Genomic DNA, 21,890 nt, shown 5'->3' with positions numbered 1-21,890 from the left:
AATGACATCCCAGACCTTATTGAAAGTAATGTAAGAATGTTTGCTGATGATACAAAAATTTATTCTGTTATTCAGAGCTTTGACGATCACCTTAGGCTGCAAAGTGATGTTGACCGATTGTTGCAGTGGTCTCACACATGGTTGCTTCGGTTCAATATAGCTAAATGTAAGCTGATGCGGATTGGTAACTCTGCTCCGTTCACCTACTCTATGCTGGACAGTTCCACCAACTTACCCTTTGAAATCACAGAAGTGCAAGAAGAAAAAGATCTTGGTATTTGGTGCACTGAAGACTTGAAACCATCTCTACAGTGTCGTAAGGCTGCAGCAAAAGCTATGCAAGTTCTTGGTTTGCTAAGAAGGTCCTTCAAACTTTTTTCTGTTGACTTGTTGACTTTTTTGTACAAAATGTATGTCAGACCTCACTTGGAGTATTGCATCCAGGTCTGGAGCCCTTACTTGGCGAAAGATATTGATTTCCTAGAGAAAGTACAGAGACGTGCCACCAAGTTATTACCTAGTTTATTTGATTTACCATACGAAACTCGTCTAGAGAGACTTGGTTTATATTCACTGTATTGTAGACGTCAAAGGGGAGATCTAATTGAGACCTACAAGATATTGAATGATTACTATGACATCAACCCTACCTCATTTTTCACTTTGAGTAATACGGATACCACCAGAGGTCACCACCGTAAACTCTTTAAATTTCGATCTCGGCTGCTAGTGAGGCATAATTTTTTCACCAACAGAGTAGTTAATTGTGGAATTCTCTTCCAGCAGATGTTATTTCTGCACCAACCGTGGCATTGTTTAAGAAGAATCTTGATGATTTATGGAGAACAACAAGATATGGGCACTCTCAAAGGCCTGCGGCCTAGCTTGACAGTCTTGTACTGCCAAGCAATTTTTGTCCATTAATAATAATAATAATAATAATAATAGTGTTCGTTGCGCTATAATTCTGCAATCCATGTACACCATGTACATTGGTGTACTGTAAAGGTTACAAAGAATTGTGGTCTTATAATAAGCCTCATATGATCCGGGTCTGACCCGGATTGCTATTCGGGTCAGTGGGTCATCAGTCCGGGTCAGCAGTAGTGGCTTATATATAGGCTTTCAGCTAGCTAGCTATACCGTAATAACTGAATGATGCTAAGGCCACTCCAAATAAATTTCCTGTTCCCCGTCCACCGCCCGCATCTGGTTACTGCCAGCTCTAAATATTCCATTATTCCGTATTCTTCCATTATTTTCCGGTTATTCTTACATTCTGTAAAGGCTCAGTAAAAACCCACCTTGCAACAGTGTCAGCTCACGTGTCAGCAATGCTATCAAGTCGGCAAAATTCACGCTTGTGTTATTTTTTCAACTTAAAAGGAAGGTACAAGCATTAAGCATGCTTTTATGCAGCTTTTTACGGCTGTGCCAGGCAAATAATGGCTTGAATGGCTGCCAATCTTATAATGAAATAATGGAAATGGACCGCCCGCCCGCATGCAAATATGCCTGAGTCCAGGACGGGAAACAGAGAATTTATTTGGAGTGGCCTAATCAGCAACTTGCTGTGACACCATCAATGATGTAGCATTCCAATTTCATGCTACATAATTCTATGGAATGTGTCAAGATACCTACTTTGATAATTATCTATATACTCAACCTATTAATAGTATGCATGACACTGGAAAGAAAATTCCCTCATCAAAACTGTTACACAATACATGAACAGCGATTAACTTGGCTGACTGCCTGGTTTATTAAAAGGCAACAAAAACAGTCAATAAAAATGATATGCAGATGTAGTGATCCACAATTTAAGAAACTGTATTAAATCCTGCAATGCTCTTCATAATAATCATAATTATTATCTTCATCACTAATATTTATGAATAGACAAAATCACTTCAATGTGCCCATGTAAGATTGCATGCATTTGAAGTGATATTCATGTGAGTACACACATGTATAGGTTAAATTAATTAATGCTAGCTATACAATTTTAATAGACTATACTCTTCAAAATTCCATTATGTCAATATACATAGTATAAACTGCATGCTGCTATGGAGTGAGAATGATGGTCAGAGTAAAGTTAGTCACTATTACACCTTCAATAAAACCTTATGGTCATCATTGCAACCATTCGCAATAGTTGTCATCACAATTAATAGCATTTCTAGGAGAAAACAAACTATAGTAGCCAATAATGTTCTGATTTCATGCATGGTAGCTACTATATCGATCAAATGTTTCAATATCATGTAATACTTCAAATTTTTATGATGCTGTATAATATAATGCCATATTGCTCTGCAATGCATTGAATCACTATGTTGAAGTGTGTAACAAATAGGGTATGTGAAGGTGCATGTCCTGGTCACAGTGATATTATTGTATTGCTTAGAAGTTTATTACAAGTTCAATGCTGTTTTAAAATGTGTGAATTTAATTTTAAAAAGAACTTGAGTTCTATATTATGTGGCTCCTATGAAGACTGCCTATTATAATAGACTAGCTACGTGTTGCCACTAAGGTTCAAGTTATCACACTGGTTGGTATATTTCCTGCATTGCAATAATTATATAGTCAATGAGATTCTAAATCCATGCTCTAGCTTTTGACAATTGTGTATTATTATTATACTATTTGTTTGCTGGTATGTAAAATGTACAAAAATACAAATTCAGTAACATATTGACACAAACGATTGTCATGCTCACCATGAAATAATGATGCAACTGGATATCAATTTAACACCATGTAAGGCATTGTAAGTATATAACTACAACAGAGTGTAACAATCATGTGATGTATACACTACAGTGACAAAGTAAATAGTTGAACTTTGTCATGTGTGTGGCACACTTAACACATAATGGCAGTATTTAGAGTTGCTAAGTAACCAATTGTCCTGTGAAACCAAAAATTTAAAAAGATAAACAAATTCTGTTCTAATTGTAATGTTTATGTTAACGTTGCTAAGTATGCACATTAAAGAAACATGTTATTGATACAACAATGACTATACTCTTCAAAATTCCATTATGTCAATATACATAGTATAAACTGCATGCTGCTATGGAGTGAGAATGATGGTTAGAGTAAAGTTACTCACTGTTACACCTTCACCAGTAAAACTTTATGGTCATCATTGCAACCATTCGCAATAGTTGCCATCACAATTAATAGCATTTCTAGGAGAAAACAAACTAGTAGCCAATAATGTTCTGATTTCATGCAGGGTAGCTACTATCGATCAAATGTTTCAATATCACGTAATGCTTCAAATTTTATATGATGCTGTATAATATAATGCCACTGCTCTGAAACGCATTGAATCACTATGTTGAAGTGTGTAACAAATAGGGTATGTGAAGGTGCATGTCCTGGTCACAGTACTAGTGATATTATTGTATTGTTTAGAAGTTTATTACAAGTTCAATGCTGTTTTAAAATGTGTGAATTTAATTTAAAATGGTTGGTATATTTCTGCATTGCAGTAATTATATAGTCAATGTGATTCTAAATCCATGCTCTAGTTTTTCACACACGAAGACAATTGTGTATTATTATACTATTTTATTTGCTGGCATGTAAAATATACAAAAAGTTACCTTTTCAAATTCAGCCACATATTGACACAAATGATTGTCATGCTCACTACCCAATAATGGTGCAACTGGATATCAATTTAACACCATGTAAGGCATTGTAAGTATATAACTACAACAGAGTGTAACAATCATGTGATGTGTACACTACAGTGACAAAGTAAATAGTTGAACTTTGTCATGTATGTGGCATGTTTAACACACAATGGCAGCATTTAGAGTTGCTAAGTAACCAATTGTTCTGTGCAACCAAAAAATTAATAAGGTAAACCAATTCTGTTGTAATTGTAATGTTTATGTTAACGTTGCTAAGCATGCACATTAAAGAAACATGCTATTGCTACAACAATGAAGAGCATGATAGTTAGGAATTGATCATAAGTTACTATAATAGCAAATCTGCTAAATTTTTGGCCAAATTGTTGTAGCTACCTATTCTATTTTAGGTCATCATGCAGATGTCACATTATGTCTTAATTATCCTGGCAATTTTTCTATTGTACTTAAAAGTGCTAGCTATGTACGTATTGTATCAAGTAACTTCACACATTGTAAAATACAAACCTCACCACACAATAGTACTATATAAAATAGTATAGCCTATGATGTGGTGTCCATTGTGGACTGATATGTACAACATAACAGTGTATTGAGTTAACATCCTAAAAAAATGTTAGAAGATTTTCTGAAGTTAATATCTACAGTGCTACTGATAACTGATAATACTTTAAATTGTTTTGTTAACTCACTGGAAGAGTTGTGAGCCCATGCACTCATTATCCAAGCTAGCATTGATGCAGCCAAGTTCACACAAGACAGTTACCCCTGGTTAAGTAATTCACTGATCTTGAATGAGCAAATTTAGTTCCACAAAAGGTTGAGATCCTCTAATAGCAGTCAATAAAACAACTATGTATACCACTGGACAGCTCTAATAGAGTATTCACATGTACCTTCCCCCACTAATTCAAGCTGTGATGCCCTTCACAGCATCATAGCATTGCTAAATACCATTCCTAGGGTCTAGTTCATGAGACTATTAGAATTAGTATGCAAAACATAGTACATACTTCAAACACCACATACACGTAGTACATACTTATATGCAAAACATAGCACATACTTCAAGTATGCATCACATTATATACATAGTGAAAATCATGACTTGTAGGTATATGCAGTCAATCATCACATGATTTTGATCAGTAGTGTATCACCATGACTATGTACCCTTACACCTTAACACATACCATAATTCATTAATGCAATTATCACATAATAACATCTTATTCCATAAAAATATTTCTAAAGAGAAAATGTCGATGAATTCATTTAATTTATTAGCATGGGTTGGTGATTTGAGGTGAAATTACCAATACTACCATACTACTTAATGATTATGTTCATATGAGCTGCTGATGAATAAATTACAATAGAGCATCTTTGGTAGCACAAAATCGTATACATATGAAAAGGGATGTTATGCACATTTAAGTTACTGACTTTAACAATTCATAAATTAAGAATGGAGAAGGCTATTGAAAGAGAATAGATCATGTAGCATGCAAACAGGTAACAGACTATGTTACTGATATCTAATTCAAGGTTTGTGAGTTTAGTCAATGCATGTCTGAAATCATTTTCCTAGAAGAACAGTGAAGGCATTGATTGAACCACAGGAAAAAGCTATATATTGATGTATGTTTTTAATTAAATGTAAATGATAATAAGGTCAGAACCTGCTGCAATTGTAAGTGAGAATTTTGATCAATGTAACTATAGGGCTTTGTGATAAAAGCGTTAAGTTTTCTGTGGAAGTTGAGTGAGGTATACTAAATCATTTGAGATACAGTTCCATGCATCTCAAATGCATGGAACAATCTCATTTGAGATTGTGGGGATTCTACTGCGCAGCTTCCGGATTGTTGATTGGCACGGATGACGTGTTATGCGTCATTTACATCCTGTTACCATAACTACTACACTGAAGGACGCAAATGCAGCAGATCACGTCATTTGCACCAAACAACAATCCAGAAGCTGCACAGTAGAATTCCTACAATCTCGGGATAGCCCAACGACGATGCTATATGCTATGTTCGCCAGACCCTTTTCGTCTTTCCCCGCCCCACACAAAAGAAAGAAAAGGGTCTGGCTACGCGAGACTATATACACATAGCTATTACCCGCTTTCTAGACTTTCGTGAATTTAAAAACGTTAAAAAATCGTATTTTGTACAATTTCGCGAAACAAAGTTTCATCCCTCAAAAAATTCCCACTATAAGGTACCATGACTCTCAGTGCTTCTTAACTAATGACCCTGATGGACACCTCCCTTGATCAGCTTTTGGATATGACCATTCCTTGCTTGTCTATATTTTAGTATATTATTTACTATTGAGCACCTTTATGGCTTCCCTAGTACATTCTCCATTGATTTTCTTTTCCGGGTTCTTTGAGCATGATATGATTGGTAATTTTAATGGAATATGAAATAGTAAACATGATAATGTGCACAAAAGCTATGATGCTACTGCGTGCCTCACTGTACAAGCTAGACAATAACATTCTCATGCAGCTATTTCCCCGATGTAAGTATCAGGACTCTAAGCTTAAAATCTGGGCCGCCACCTTGATTTATTTCTGGATCAGTGCCTGTATATGTGGCACGCCTAACACATTTAGAATTGCTAGGTAACCAATTGTCCTGTGAAACCAAAAATTTAAAAAGATAAACAAATTCTGTTCTAATTGTCATGTTTATGTTAACATTGCTAAGCATGCACATTAAAGAAACATGTTATTGCTACAACAATGAAGAGTATAATATGATAGTCACAAATTGATCACAAGTTACTATAGTAGCAAATCTGCTAAATGTTTGGTCAAATTGTTGTAGCTACCTATTCTATTTTTAGGTCAACATGCAGATGTCACATTAAGTCTTACTTACCCTGGCAATTTTTCTATTGTACTTAAAAGTGCTAGCTATGTATTGTATCAAGAAACTTCAGCATTGTAAAATACAAACCTCACCACACAATAGTACTATATAAAACAGTATGGTCTGTGATGTGGAGTCCATTGTGGACTGATAAGTGTGTAACATGCATACCATCACAGTGTATTGAGTTAACATACTAATCTGCCAACGTTTAAAATGTCAAAATTGATACTTTGGCATGTAGCTAAACCATTTTTGTATACATGAGATAAGTATTTGATGTACATGTCTGATCTAAATTTGAGTCCAATTTGTGTGTTGTTAAGCACATTGCAGCTGTCTTGTGGTGCAATACATGAATGTGACTAGTTCCTACTAGTACACACAGTAGATCAAAGTCAACATTTCCTTGTGTCATGTAGTCAGTTCTTGGATGTATGTAATGACAAATCAGTATAAACACAGCTGCATATAATATTGTGTGTATCGGTCCATTAAAATAAAACAATAAAACTGAAGTGTTAGTTACAATACCTCAATTAAATGCACAATCATGCAGATTGGACTTAACAACACTACTGCATACACTTTTACAAGCATCAGATAGGTTCCATATTAGATGTGACATGCCTATAAGTTGCAATTAACATGCTCACCAAGCTCTTTGATCATAGAGAATAGCTATTATACAGTTGATATCACAAATACTGAAATATGACTATAGGTATAGTTTAACTTCTTTGGAAAGTATCTATTCTGTCTATGTTTAGGTGTTTGAACTAAAATTCCAAAAATTCTACCTTGGCTCAAACAAAAACAGACCATAGCCCCGAATAGTGAATAACATTAGAGTCATTTATAGATTTGCGGTTTGTTTTGTCTCGTTATAGGGAGTTTTTAAAAATAGTTGTTCCAATACTGAATAAAGATGGGGTTAGAATAGGTAGTATTGGAACGCTATTTTTGCTGTGCTATGCAATCATTTAATAACAAGGACTAATAAGTTAACATCAATATGTGCATCATTTATAGTCATAATCCTTCTGATTTAATAACATATCTATACTGGTAAGTTCCTATCATGTGTTTATAAATATTTTTATGTCATAACCATTTATGCATTAATTAGTTAGCAATGTAATCCATTTGAAGAAAAATTTGTATCGCAGCACTGTAGTACTTGGAATTCTGATCATGCATGGGTATGACAACAGTCAACACTAAGACAAAAATGTCATGAATTAAACCTTACAAAGGTGTTGAAACCTTGATGTATATGTTTCTCTTTTAGTGTTTGTAGTATTGGTCCAACTGCTGTACGATATGGTTTATATACAAGTTGCTGGTTTACAGCAGTCATATTGGTGTTATTCAGGAGTGCAGTAGCACTTCACAATCACTGCTGGTGTGAATTCCACTTAGCCCAGGGAAATTATACACCTGAAATGCAAAAGCAAGTCCTTGAGATATAAGATACTAGCTACTCATCAAAAGACCAAATGATTCATAGCTTTTAATTTTTTTATAATTAAAAGCTGATTTTAAGAAGTATAAAGATTTCTGTTGTAGCTATCTAGTTACACCATCCTGTTGTAGCTATCTAGCTACACCATAAAAGGATTTTACAAGTTGCTGGGTAACAAGTAGCCTGTACAATCAGAGTAATAATATCATTTAACACATACCCAGTTGCTAGGATAGTCACTGACTATATAAAGAAGCAAGAAATTTTGCACAAGTACATAAATCTGAACTACAGTAGTTTGGTTTGCAAAGTGATTCAGCTAGCTAGTCATCTAATGAACATGTGCTGTTTGTAAGTGTGCAGATGCTAGTGTATTATATGTAGTTAGCTACAGTGTGACTGTATAATATATGATAACAGTTACTAATGCTATCTCTTATTTGTAGGAAAATGACAAATACATTATTAACAGGAATACTTGTCCTTGTGTACACCTTTAGTACAGCAGGTAAGTAAATGTACCAATATTAATGCATTATATACTTTGGATATGTTGGTATGTTACAATGTATAGCATACTGCATTCATTTATATTAAGTATATAATATAAGGGTGCCAGATTCTTCAGTCTGGTGACTTGTGATTGATGGATAAATACTCTTTCAGATGCTTGGGTGCCTACATGCATGGTGATATGTCTCAAAGAATCACTCATAGTCATAGTTAGAACTATCTATTTTACTGTCGCAATCTAATAGTGCATCCTACGTACTACAAGCATTGCTGTTTGTGAGTCTTGCATGTCTTTCTCCTTTACACAATTGTAACGCAATTCTTCTATGTATATATAATTGCTCTTTACAGAAGCATTCGCCATATAGTTTATACCACTTGCCTGTGAATATAATAATATTATTGCATGGCTGCTCTTTACAGAAGCATTCACAAAACCACTTGTCAATTTGAGGTGTGAAAATGGTTCTGCAATGTCTGATCATCTTGTGAATGTAACATGGCAACCAACAAAAGATCAATCACCAGATGATATCGTCTTCCGCCTTCAAAATTGCCAAGCTTCTATTAGTTGCTCCAATGGATACAGAAGAAATGTATGTGCTAACCATGTGCAATGAATGTTATTGCATTGTAATTCTACAGAGTGGATGTCCATACTTCGCCAGTACTGGCTTAAATGGTGGATGGGAGTTTCTAGTTCCAGTCAGTGAGACGTCATGTTCTGTGACAGTTACTATTGTTGACTTTTATGATCCATTTTCAAGACCTCTGAGTGCTACAGAAAGTTGTACCTTTTCAGGTAAGCAATTGTGGTCTTTTTCACAGGTAACTATTAGAATATATAAAATTTCCTTAATACGAAGCTATTGCCTATAAATTACAAAAGTGCAATGACACTCAAAATTCCCAAGTTCTATGCCATGATAGGTTGCTTATATGCACAGTGTATTTGGCTCCAATACTCAGCAAATAAAGAATCAGTACAGAATCAGGTAGAGGGTATCAGTTTCAACCCCCAAAGCACAATGATGCATAGAACTAAAGTTACTTTCTACTGTAACATTGTTATACACCCCTGTAGCTATATGGGGAGGATATTCAATTTCCTGTGCAGATCATGCACACATACATAATGCATAGTATTGTAAGTCTCTTCTCAGTAGAACATACGTACTTAATTGGACCTTGTCTACATGACCAAAATTTCTTACAATATGAACACACACACACACATATATATGTGCACTGGTATTATATCTAAGAATCCCTATGATCATTTCTGTATATTATTCTTCTTTAGTTCCTGCTCCTAATATAAGTGCAGCAGTCCTTGATGATCAGATAGTGGGTAATCCACTGTCACTACAATGTAACACAACTACTGTGAGTGGCATACACAGTAAAGTGCAGATAGAGTGGATGATAAATGACGCAAAGATTGTAAATGATGATGATAGGAGAACTGTGACCAACACTATTTATGACAATGGTTGCACTAGTACACTGCACTTTTCCTACCTTACTGAAGATGACAATGGCTTGTACACATGTGTTGTAAAAATTCCAGGAACTAATCCAGAGACTGTATCACAATCAATAGAATTAAGAGACTTCAACAGTAAGTTAGACCATATTTTGATATGTGCGTATATTTTAACTGTATAGAGACCATGCCATTAGCTTGCAACATATATAATTTTTACTATCATACTTGTTATGAAACTGCAAACTTTGAAATGTATGTGTAGGGTAATTGCGATACATATTTTTGGATGTATTTTCCAAGAATAGTCCACACAAATTCTTACCATAGTTTCTTTTGTTTCAAACTTGTGAAACGTAGCTGTGTTACTGTATATGTTTCAACTTGCTATTGTCTTCAGTTCCCAGGCTTACAGTACATGTGACAGCTAAAGATCGGTCAGTCAATGTACTTGAATGCAATGCAACTACTGTGAGAGGTGTCACTAGCAGTGCGACTTTTGTATGGAAAAGCAATGACAATGAAATTGATAGGGTTGATGTATCAGGAACTCCTGTGGACAACTCAATGGTGTTCACACATATTCATGATACACTTGGGGAAGTACTTAATAGTACTAATACTAGTACTGTGTACAAGTGTTATGTTGAGATCAACACAAAGTCTAAAGTCAATGCTACTGGTGAAATAGCTATTAGTAAGTCTTTCGATAGATGCATTAAGTTTAAAGCTATAATAGTGTATATTTACTGTATATCACTCACTTTGGTTTATATGTACCGTTGCAAAACATTTTCAGATATGACGTCCACTGGAAGTCCCATCACATCATCCACCAATAGTCAACCAACAGATTCAACTACTATGGACAACAACACATCAACAAATGACAGTACAATAACCAGCAGTTCATCAGTGACATCGCCATTTTGTACTACACCAGATGACAAAAAACCATTACCTGGTATGCATTTACTATCATTTCAATATATCTGTTAATTTATATTTAAAAAGGAAAATTCGATGGCCCACCAATTGTAAATCTAACCTGTACACCACAGTATGTTAATGTGACATGGATCCCAATGGAATGCTATAGACCTACGGAAGTGATAAATCGTTTACAAAACTGTCATGCCTCCATTAAATTTGGCAATGGAAAATGGAAAAGAGTATGTAGCTACTAATAAAATGTATGACTTGTATTATTTCTATACTTCTACAGAGTGGGTGCCCATATTTCTCACCTACTGGTTTGAATGGTGGATGGCAGTGGGAATTAGAGCAACCTGTAGCTGAAACATCATGCACTGTGGAGGTTACATTTGTGGACTTCTATGACCCATTTTCCTCCCCTCTCACACAAACAGTATATTGCGAGATTCCACGTAAGCATTCTATGTAAATGTACATGTGTGTCTGTAGAGTGGAACCTGCATGTCTAATCAAGTCACTACATATTGAGGTTATCTGTTTAAATGGCATCCCAAATGTGTTATTTGTGTACAAAGTGACCTATCCATTTGCTTAATAAGGGGAATCTTTGGCTTGAAGGTGACCGGAATAGACAGACTTGACTATACATGGATACATTTATCCACTATACATACCGTGCACATTCCAATTAAAGGAGAAATCTCTAGTAAAAATTGTTCAATTTAACTATGGATAGGGACCCGCCGATTATGCTCATTATTTTACCTATTATGCTATGCTGCACTGCTCAAAATTTTGCCTATTATGCTTAAATTAATGCTCAATATTTACCTATTATGCTCAAATTATGCTCAATATTTATACCTCAGTTCTCATGTTTTTCTAGTAAATTTGCACTTCATGGGAAAACAGTAAGTTGCTGAAGCATAGACTCTAAATCCCTGCTTGTCAAAATCCATGTCACGGAAAAGATCAATATACTCTAATAGAATAGTCAGCTGTCTATTATTTTCTGACTGTTCTATTAGAGTATATCGATCTTTTTCTGTGATATGTATTTTAATAAGCAAGAATTTATGGTAATGCACAAGTGTTCTGCCTATTATGCTAGCATTATGCTCAATGCTTTCAGGCACCTATTATGCTCATTATTATGCCAGCATAATCGGCGGGTCCCTAACTATGGATCATATAAATTACGCATGGGCGTTAAGTGATCTTTTATGACTCTCATTAAGTCCCAAGTACAACATGCAGAATGTACTCAATGCATTCACTGATTTAACCAACACAACTATCTACTTAAGGTTTACTGGTTACATAACAGATTTATTCATATTCCTTTTCATGTGAAGTTTCTAATTTGGTCAAGTGATAGATTTATGGACTAACTGACCAGTACAGCAGCCCTACCAGTTCAGTACACTTGTTTGCATGTATTCTGCGGACCGTGATCTAAACAACTTGTCAAGCTTTTCTGTAACTTATTAATAATAGCAAAGACTAGCTTTGTATATATTTACACTCAATCTGTGTAGTATTGGCTAAATTAGATGTTGCTAGGTTATAGAATCTACAATGACAGGTTGCATCAAATTTAACAAACCTACATTTGGAGAATTGACAATTATTATACATTCTTGTCTCCCTTTCATATGCAGCTATATTAGGATGTAAATAGAAATACATGTGGTTATTAATAATTAATACTGCTCACATTATTTTCTTCCAGGTAAGACTGCAGATATGAAAAGAAGTGTTCTGATAAAGAATATGCTAGTAAATTATTAAACACTTTGACTCTTCCAAATGTGTTGCACGCAAATATCAAAAATGTTGTCATTATGATAATCAATTAATATACCACTTTTGATAATTAATGCATCGCTAGCTCACTTTCAGTCAGATGACTCAGATTGTGCTAAGTCATTTCTTGTTGTATTATAGACAATGGCAAATAACTTTATCATCTACTAAAGATGACATGACTTGTTCTCATATGGTAGGTTCTAAGATATATGGCATGTAAAAATCAACCAGCCATAACTCATAATCATTAGGAAAAGGTTTTAGCAAACCACGTTTACTAGAGCTATAATATCTTTCATATAAGTGTGCAACAGTGCAAGAAAAATCATAAGTAGGGAGGAAACGCAAGCTTTTGTCACCCCTTATCAAACAGGATCTAGCTACAATGGTGGATCCAGGATGAGGAATTTGGGGCAAATGCCCTCCCCCCCCCCCCCCCCCCCCCCCAACCACTTTTTAGACTTTCATGAATTTAAAAACGTTAAAATAATTGTATTTTGCACAGTTTCGTGAAAGTTTCATCCCTCAAAAATTTCCCACTATAAGGTACCATGACTCTCCGTGCTTCTTAACTAATGACCCTGATGGACACCTCTCTTGATCAGCTTTTGGATATGACCATTCCTTGCTTGTCTACGTTTCAGTATATGTGACTGGGCCTGCGAAAACAGGGCATGTGGGCACAAACTACACCCTATCACACTACAGGTCACATCTCAGTACCGGAATAGAATATTTGCATTCAGTAACTTGCATCATAAAGCCAATGAAATGTTTACTAAGTGCTGAAAATTGCACTGCCATAGCATAATAGTATAAAAAGTTATGTGTTATGGAATTTTGATAAAGTAGGCAAAAATCATGTGCCCACATGCCCTATTTTTGCAGGCCCGGTCACATATTATTATTATTATTATTATTTACTATTGAGCACCTTTATGGCTTCCCTAGTACATTCTCCATTGATTTTCTTTTCCGGGTTGTTTGAACATGACATGATTGGTAATTTTAATGGAACAATATTTAATATGAAATAGTAAACATATGATAATGTGCACAAAAGCTATGATGCTACTGCGTGCCTCACTGTACAAGCTAGACAATAACATTCACATGCAGCTATTTCCCTGATGTAAGTATCAGGACTCTCAGCGTAAAATCTGGACCGCCACCTTGGTTTATTTCTGGATCAGTGTCTGTATATGTGGCACGCCTAACACATTTAGAGTTGCTAAGTAACCAATTGTCCTGTGAAACCAAAAATTTAAAAAGATAAACAAATTCTGTTCTAATTGTCATATTTATGTTAACGTTGCTAAGCATGCACATTAAAGAAACATGTTATTGCTACAACAATGAAGAGTATAATATGATAGTCACAAATTGATCACAAGTTACTATAGTAGCAAATCTGCTAAATGTTTGGTCAAATTGTTGTAGCTACCTATTCTATTTTTAGGTCAACATGCAGATGTCACATTAAGTCTTAATTACCTTGGCAATTTTTCTATTGTATCAAGAAACTTCAGCATTGTAAAATACAAACCTCACCACACAATAGTACTATATAAAACAGTATGGTCTGTGATGTGGAGTCCATTGTGGACTGATAAGTGTGTGACATACATACCATCACAGTGTATTGAGTTAACATACTAATCTGCCAACGTTTAAAATGTCAAAATTGATACTTTGGCGTGTAGCTAAACCATTTTTGTATACATGAGATAAGTATTTGATGTACATGTCTGATCTAAATTTGAGTCCAATTTGTGTGTTGTTAAGCACATTGCAGCTGTCTTGTGGTGCAATACATGAATGTGACTAGTTCCTACTAGTACACACAGTAGATCAAAGTCAACATTTCCTTGTGTCATGTAGTCAGTTCTTGGATGTATGTAATGACAAATCAGTATAATCACAGCTGTATATATATATTGTGTGTATCGGTCCATTAAAATAAAACAATAAAACTGAAGTGTTAGTTACAATACCTCAATTAAATGCACAATCATGCAGATTGGACTTAACAATACTACTGCATACACTTTTACAAGCATCAGACAGGTTCCATATTAGATGTGACATGCCTATAAGTTGCAATTAACATGCTCACTAAGCTCTTTGATCATAGAGGATAGCTATTATACAGTTGATATCACAATTACTGAAATATGACTATAGGTATAGTTTAGCTTCTTTGGAAAGTATCTATTCTGTCTATGTTTAGGTGTTTGAACTAAAATTCCAAAAATTCTACCTTGGCTCAAACAAAAACAGACCATAGCCCCTAATAGTGAATAACATTAGAGTCATTTATAGATTTGCGGTTTGTTTTGTCTCGTTATAGGGAGTTTTTAAAAATAGTTGTTCCAATACTGAATAAAGATGGGGTTAGAATAGGTAGTATTGGAACGCTATTTTTGCTGTGCTATGCAATCATTTAATAACAAGGACTAATAAGTTAACATCAATATGTGCATCATTTATAGTCATAATCCTTCTGATTTAATAACATATCTATACTGGTAAGTTCCTATCATGTGTTTATAAATATTTTTATGTCATAACCATTTATGCATTAATTAGTTAGCAATGTAATCCATTTGAAGAAAAATTTGTATCGCAGCACTGTAGTACTTGGAATTCTGGTCATGCATGGGTATGACAACAGTCAACACTAAGACAAAAATGTCATGAATTAAACCTTACAAAGGTGTTGAAACCTTGATGTATATGTTTCTCTTTTAGTGTTTGTAGTATTGGTCCAACTGCTGTACGATATGGTTTATATACAAGTTGCTGGTTTACAGCAGTCATATTGGTGTTATTCAGGAGTGCAGTAGCACTTCACAATCACTGCTGGTGTGAATTCCACTTAGCCCAGGGAAATTATACACCTGAAATGCAAAAGCAAGTCCTTGAGATATAAGATACTAGCTACTCATCAAAAGACCAAATGATTCATAGCTTCTAATTTTTTTATAATTAAAAGCTGATTTTAAGAAGTATAAAGATTTCTGTTGTAGCTATCTAGTTACACCATCCTGTTGTAGCTATCTAGCTACACCATCAAAGGATTTTACAAGTTGCTGGGTAACAAGTAGCCTGTACAATCAGAGTAATAATATCATTTAACACATACCCAGTTGCTAGGATAGTCACTGACTATATAAAGAAGCAAGAAATTTTGCACAAGTACATAAATCTGAACTACAGTAGTTTGGTTTGCAAAGTGATTCAGCTAGCTAGTCATCTAATGAACATGTGCTGTTTGTAAGTGTGCAGATGCTAGTGTATTATATGTAGTTAGCTACAGTGTGACTGTATAATATATGATAACAGTTACTAATGCTATCTCTTATTTGTAGGAAAATGACAAATACATTATTAACAGGAATACTTGTCCTTGTGTACACCTTTAGTACAGCAGGTAAGTAAATGTACCAATATTAATGCATTATATACTTTGTATATGTTGGTATGTTACAATGTATAGCATACTGCATTCATTTATATTAAGTATATAATATAAGGGTGCCAGATTCTTCAGTCTGGTGACTTGTGATTGATGGATAAATACTCTTTCAGATGCTTGGGTGCCTACATGCATGGTGATATGTCTCAAAGAATCACTCATAGTCATAGTTAGAACTATCTATTTTACCGTCGCAATCTAATAGTGCATCCTACGTACTACAAGCATTGCTGTTTGTGAGTCTTGCATGTCTTTCTCCTTTACACAATTGTAACGCAATTCTTCTATGTATATATAATTGCTCTTTACAGAAGCATTCGCCATATAGTTTATACCACTTGCCTGTGAATATAATAATATTATTGCATGGCTGCTCTTTACAGAAGCATTCACAAAACCACTTGTCAATCTGAGGTGTGAAAATGGTTCTGCAATGTCTGATCATCTTGTGAATGTAACATGGCAACCAACAAAAGATCAATCACCAGATGATATCGTCTTCCGCCTTCAAAATTGCCAAACTTCCATTAGTTGCTCCAATGGATACAGAAGAAATGTATGTGCTAACCATGTGCAATGAATGTTATTGCATTGTAATTCTACAGAGTGGATGTCCATACTTCGCCAGTACTGGCTTAAATGGTGGATGGGAGTTTCTAGTTCCAGTCAGTGAGACGTCATGTTCTGTGACAGTTACTATTGTTGACTTTTATGATCCATTTTCAAGACCTCTGAGTGCTACAGAAAGTTGTACCTTTTCAGGTAAGCAATTGTGGTCTTTTTCACAGGTAACTATTAGAATATATAAAATTTCCATAATACGAAGCTATTGCCTATAAATTACAAAAGTGCAATGACACTCAAAATTCCCAAGTTCTATGTCATGATAGGTTGCTTATATGCACAGTGTATTTGGCTCCAATACTCAGCAAATAAAGAATCAGTACATGTACAGGTAGAGGGTATCAGTTTCAACCCCCAAAGCACAATGATGCATAGAACTAAAGTTACTTTCTACTGTAACATTGTTATACACCCCTGTAGCTATATGGGGAGGATATTCAATTTCCTGTGCAGATCATGCACACATACATAATGCATAGTATTGTAAGTCTCTTCTCAGTAGAACATACGTACTTAATTGGACCTTGTCTACATGACCAAAATTTCTTACAATATGAACACACACACACACACATATATATGTGCACTGGTATTATATCTAAGAATCCCTATGATCATTTCTGTATATTATTCTTCTTTAGTTCCTGCTCCTAATATAAGTGCAGCAGTCCTTGATGATCAGATAGTGGGTAATCCACTGTCACTACAATGTAACACAACTACTGTGAGTGGCATACACAGTAAAGTGCAGATAGAGTGGATGATAAATGACGCAAAGATTGTAAATGATGATGATAGGAGAACTGTGACCAACACTATTTATGACAATGGTTGCACTAGTACACTGCACTTTTCCTACCTTACTGAAGATGACAATGGCTTGTACACATGTGTTGTAAAAATTCCAGGAACTAATCCAGAGACTGTATCACAATCAATAGAATTAAGAGACTTCAACAGTAAGTTAGACCATATTTTGATATGTGCGTATATTTTAACTGTATAGAGACCATGCCATTAGCTTGCAACATATATAATTTTTACTATCATACTTGTTATGAAACTGCAAACTTTGAAATGTATGTGTAGGGTAATTGCGATACATATTTTTGGATGTATTTTCCAAGAATAGTCCACACAAATTCTTACCATAGTTTCTTTTGTTTCAAACTTGTGAAACGTAACTGTGTTACTGTATATGTTTCAACTTGCTATTGTCTTCAGTTCCCAGGCTTACAGTACATGTGACAGCTAAAGATCGGTCAGTCAATGTACTTGAATGCAATGCAACTACTGTGAGAGGTGTCACTAGCAGTGCAACTTTTGTATGGAAAAGCAATGACAATGAAATTGATAGGGTTGATGTATCAGGAACTCCTGTGGACAACTCAATGGTGTTCACACATATTCATGATACACTTGGGGAAGTACTTAATAGTACTAATACTAGTACTGTGTACAAGTGTTATGTTGAGATCAACACAAAGTCTAAAGTCAATGCTACTGGTGAAATAGCTATTGGTAAGTCTTTCGATAGATGCATTAAGTTTAAAGCTATAATAGTGTATATTTACTGTATATCACTCACTTTGGTTTATATGTACCGTTGCAAAACATTTTCAGATATGACGTCCACTGGAAGTCCCATCACATCATCCACCAATAGTCAACCAACAGATTCAACTACTATGGACAACAACACATCAACAAATGACAGTACAATAACCAGCAGTTCATCAGTGACATCGCCATTTTGTACTACACCAGATGACAAAAAGCCATTACCTGGTATGCATTTACTATCATTTCAATACATCTGTTAATTTATATTTAAAAAGGAAAATTCGATGGCCCACCAATTGTAAATCTAACCTGTACACCACAGTATGTTAATGTGACATGGATCCCAATGGAATGCTATAGACCTACGGAAGTGATAAATCGTTTACAAAACTGTCATGCCTCCATTAAATTTGGCAATGGAAAATGGAAAAGAGTATGTAGCTACTAATAAAATGTATGACTTGTATTATTTCTATACTTCTACAGAGTGGGTGCCCATATTTCTCACCTACTGGTTTGAATGGTGGATGGCAGTGGGAATTAGAGCAACCTGTAGCTGAAACATCATGCACTGTGGAGGTTACATTTGTGGACTTCTATGACCCATTTTCCTCCCCTCTCACACAAACAGTATATTGCGAGATTCCACGTAAGCATTCTATGTAAATGTACATGTGTGCCTGTAGAGTGGAACCTGCATGTCTAATCAAGTCACTACATATTGAGGTCATCTGTTTAAATGGCATCCCAAATGTGTTATTTGTGTACAAAGTGACCTATCCATTTGCTTAATAAGGGGAATCTTTGGCTTGAAGGTGACCGGAATAGACAGACTTGACTATACATGGATACATTTATCCACTATACATACCGTGCACATTCCAATTAAAGGAGAAATCTCTAGTAAAAATTGTTCAATTTAACTATGGATAGGGACCCGCCGATTATACTCATTATTTTACTTATTATGCTATGCTGCACTGCTCAAAATTTTGCCTATTATGCTTAAATTAATGCTCAATATTTACCTATTATGCTCAAATTATGCTCAATATTTATACCTCAGTTCTCATGTTTTTCTAGTAAATTTGCACTTCATGGGAAAACAGTAAGTTGCTGAAGCATAGACTCTAAATCCCTGCTTGTCAAAATCCATGTCACGGAAAAGATCAATATACTCTAATAGAATAGTCAGCTGTCTATTATTTTCTGACTGTTCTATTAGAGTATATCGATCTTTTTCTGTGATATGTATTTTAATAAGCAAGAATTTATGGTAATGCACAAATGTTCTGCCTATTATGCTAGCATTATGCTCAATGCTTTCAGGCACCTATTATGCTCATTATTATGCCAGCATAATCGGCGGGTCCCTAACTATGGATCATATAAATTACGCATGGGCGTTAAGTGATCTTTTATGACTCGCATTAAGTCCCAAGTACAACATGCAGAATGTACTCAATGCATTCACTGATTTAACCAACACAACTATCTACTTAAGGTTTACTGGTTACATAACAGATTTATTCATATTCCTTTTCATGTGAAGTTTCTAATTTGGTCAAGTGATAGATTTATGGACTAACTGACCAGTACAGCAGCCCTACCAGTTCAGTACACTTGTTTGCATGTATTCTGCGGACCGTGATCTAAACAACTTGTCAAGCTTTTCTGTAACTTATTAATAATAGCAAAGACTAGCTTTGTATATATTTACACTCAATCTGTGTAGTATTGGCTAAATTAGATGTTGCTAGGTTATAGAATCTACAATGAATGACAGGTTGCATCAAATTTAACAAACCTACATTTGGAGAATTGACAATTATTATACATTCTTGTCTCCCTTTCATATGCAGCTATATTAGGATGTAAATAGAAATACATGTGGTTATTAATAATTAATACTGCTCACATTATTTTCTTCCAGGTAAGACTGCAGATATGAAAAGAAGTGTTCTGATAAAGAATATGCTAGTAAATTATTAAACACTTTGACTCTTCCAAATGTGTTGCACGCAAATATCAAAAATGTTGTCATTATGATAATCAATTAATATACCACTTTTGATAATTAATGCATCGCTAGCTCACTTTCAGTCAGATGACTCAGATTGTGCTAAGTCATTTCTTGTTGTATTATAGACAATGGCAAATAACTTTATCATCTACTAAAGATGACATGACTTGTTCTCATATGGTAGGTTCTAAGATATATGGCATGTAAAAATCAACCAGCCATAACTCATAATCATTAGGAAAAGGTTTTAGCAAACCACGTTTACTAGAGCTATAATATCTTTCATATAAGTGTGCAACAGTGCAAGAAAAATCATAAGTAGGGAGGAAACGCAAGCTTTTGTCACCCCTTATCAAACAGGATCTAGCTACAATGGCAGATCCAGGATGAGGAATTTGGGGCAAATGCCCTCCCCCCCCACCCCCCCCAACCACTTTTTAGACTTTCATGAATTTAAAAACGTTAAAATAATTGTATTTTGCACAGTTTCGTGAAAGTTTCATCCCTCAAAAATTTCCCACTATAAGGTACCATGACTCTCCGTGCTTCTTAACTAATGACCCTGATGGACACCTCTCTTGATCAGCTTTTGGATATGACCATTCCTTGCTTGTCTACGTTTCAGTATATGTGACTGGGCCTACGAAAACAGGGCATGTGGGCACAAACTACACCCTATCACACTACAGGTCACATCTCAGTACCGGAATAGACTATTTGCATTCAGTAACTTGCATCATAAAGCCAATGAAATGTTTACTAAGTGCTGAAAATTGCACTGCCATAGCATAATAGTATAAAAAGTTATGTGTTATGGAATTTTGATAAAGTAGGCAAAAATCATGTGCCCACATGCCCTATTTTTGCAGGCCCGGTCACATATCATTATTATTTACTATTGAGCACCTTTATGGCTTCCCTAGTACATTCTCCATTGATTTTCTTTTCCGGGTTGTTTGAACATGACATGATTGGTAATTTTAATGGAACAATATTTAATATGAAATAGTAAACATATGATAATGTGCACAAAAGCTATGATGCTACTGCGTGCCTCACTGTACAAGCTAGACAATAACATTCACATGCAGCTATTTCCCTGATGTAAGTATCAGGACTCTCAGCGTAAAATCTGGGCCGCCACCTTGGTTTATTTCTGGATCAGTGTCTGTATATGTGGCACGCCTAACACATTTAGAGTTGCTAAGTAACCAATTGTCCTGTGAAACCAAAAATTTAAAAAGATAAACAAATTCTGTTCTAATTGTCATATTTATGTTAACGTTGCTAAGCATGCACATTAAAGAAACATGTTATTGCTACAACAATGAAGAGTATAATATGATAGTCACAAATTGATCACAAGTTACTATAGTAGCAAATCTGCTAAATGTTTGGTCAAATTGTTGTAGCTACCTATTCTATTTT

At 35.0% G+C, this 21,890-nt stretch overlaps 2 protein-coding genes across 2 annotated transcripts; both read left to right on the top strand.

Moving 5' to 3' along the window:
- Positions 1-8,324: 8,324 nt before the first annotated feature.
- Positions 8,325-12,860, top strand: LOC136236910 (uncharacterized). The gene is made up of 10 exons (XM_066027138.1): positions 8,325-8,381; positions 8,477-8,538; positions 8,967-9,139; positions 9,189-9,345; positions 9,847-10,164; positions 10,430-10,726; positions 10,829-10,993; positions 11,044-11,201; positions 11,255-11,417; positions 12,698-12,860. The coding sequence occupies exons 1-10, from the start codon at positions 8,365-8,367 to the stop codon at positions 12,754-12,756; spliced, it is 1,569 nt and encodes a 522-aa protein (XP_065883210.1). The 5' UTR covers positions 8,325-8,364; the 3' UTR covers positions 12,757-12,860.
- Positions 12,861-15,990: 3,130 nt separating this feature from the next.
- On the top strand, positions 15,991-20,535 carry LOC136268941 (uncharacterized). The gene is made up of 10 exons (XM_066064417.1): positions 15,991-16,050; positions 16,146-16,207; positions 16,636-16,808; positions 16,858-17,014; positions 17,518-17,835; positions 18,101-18,397; positions 18,500-18,664; positions 18,715-18,872; positions 18,926-19,088; positions 20,373-20,535. Exons 1-10 carry the CDS (start codon positions 16,034-16,036, stop codon positions 20,429-20,431), a joined length of 1,569 nt encoding a protein of 522 aa, XP_065920489.1. The 5' UTR covers positions 15,991-16,033; the 3' UTR covers positions 20,432-20,535.
- The last annotated feature ends 1,355 nt before the right edge of the window (positions 20,536-21,890 follow it).

This window comes from Dysidea avara, chromosome 10, assembly GCF_963678975.1.
Source record: "Dysidea avara chromosome 10, odDysAvar1.4, whole genome shotgun sequence".
In the NCBI taxonomy this organism is placed as follows: domain Eukaryota; kingdom Metazoa; phylum Porifera; class Demospongiae; order Dictyoceratida; family Dysideidae; genus Dysidea; species Dysidea avara.
The sequence above is the reverse complement of the archived record's forward strand: the minus strand, read 5'-3'. Positions and strand labels throughout refer to the sequence as shown.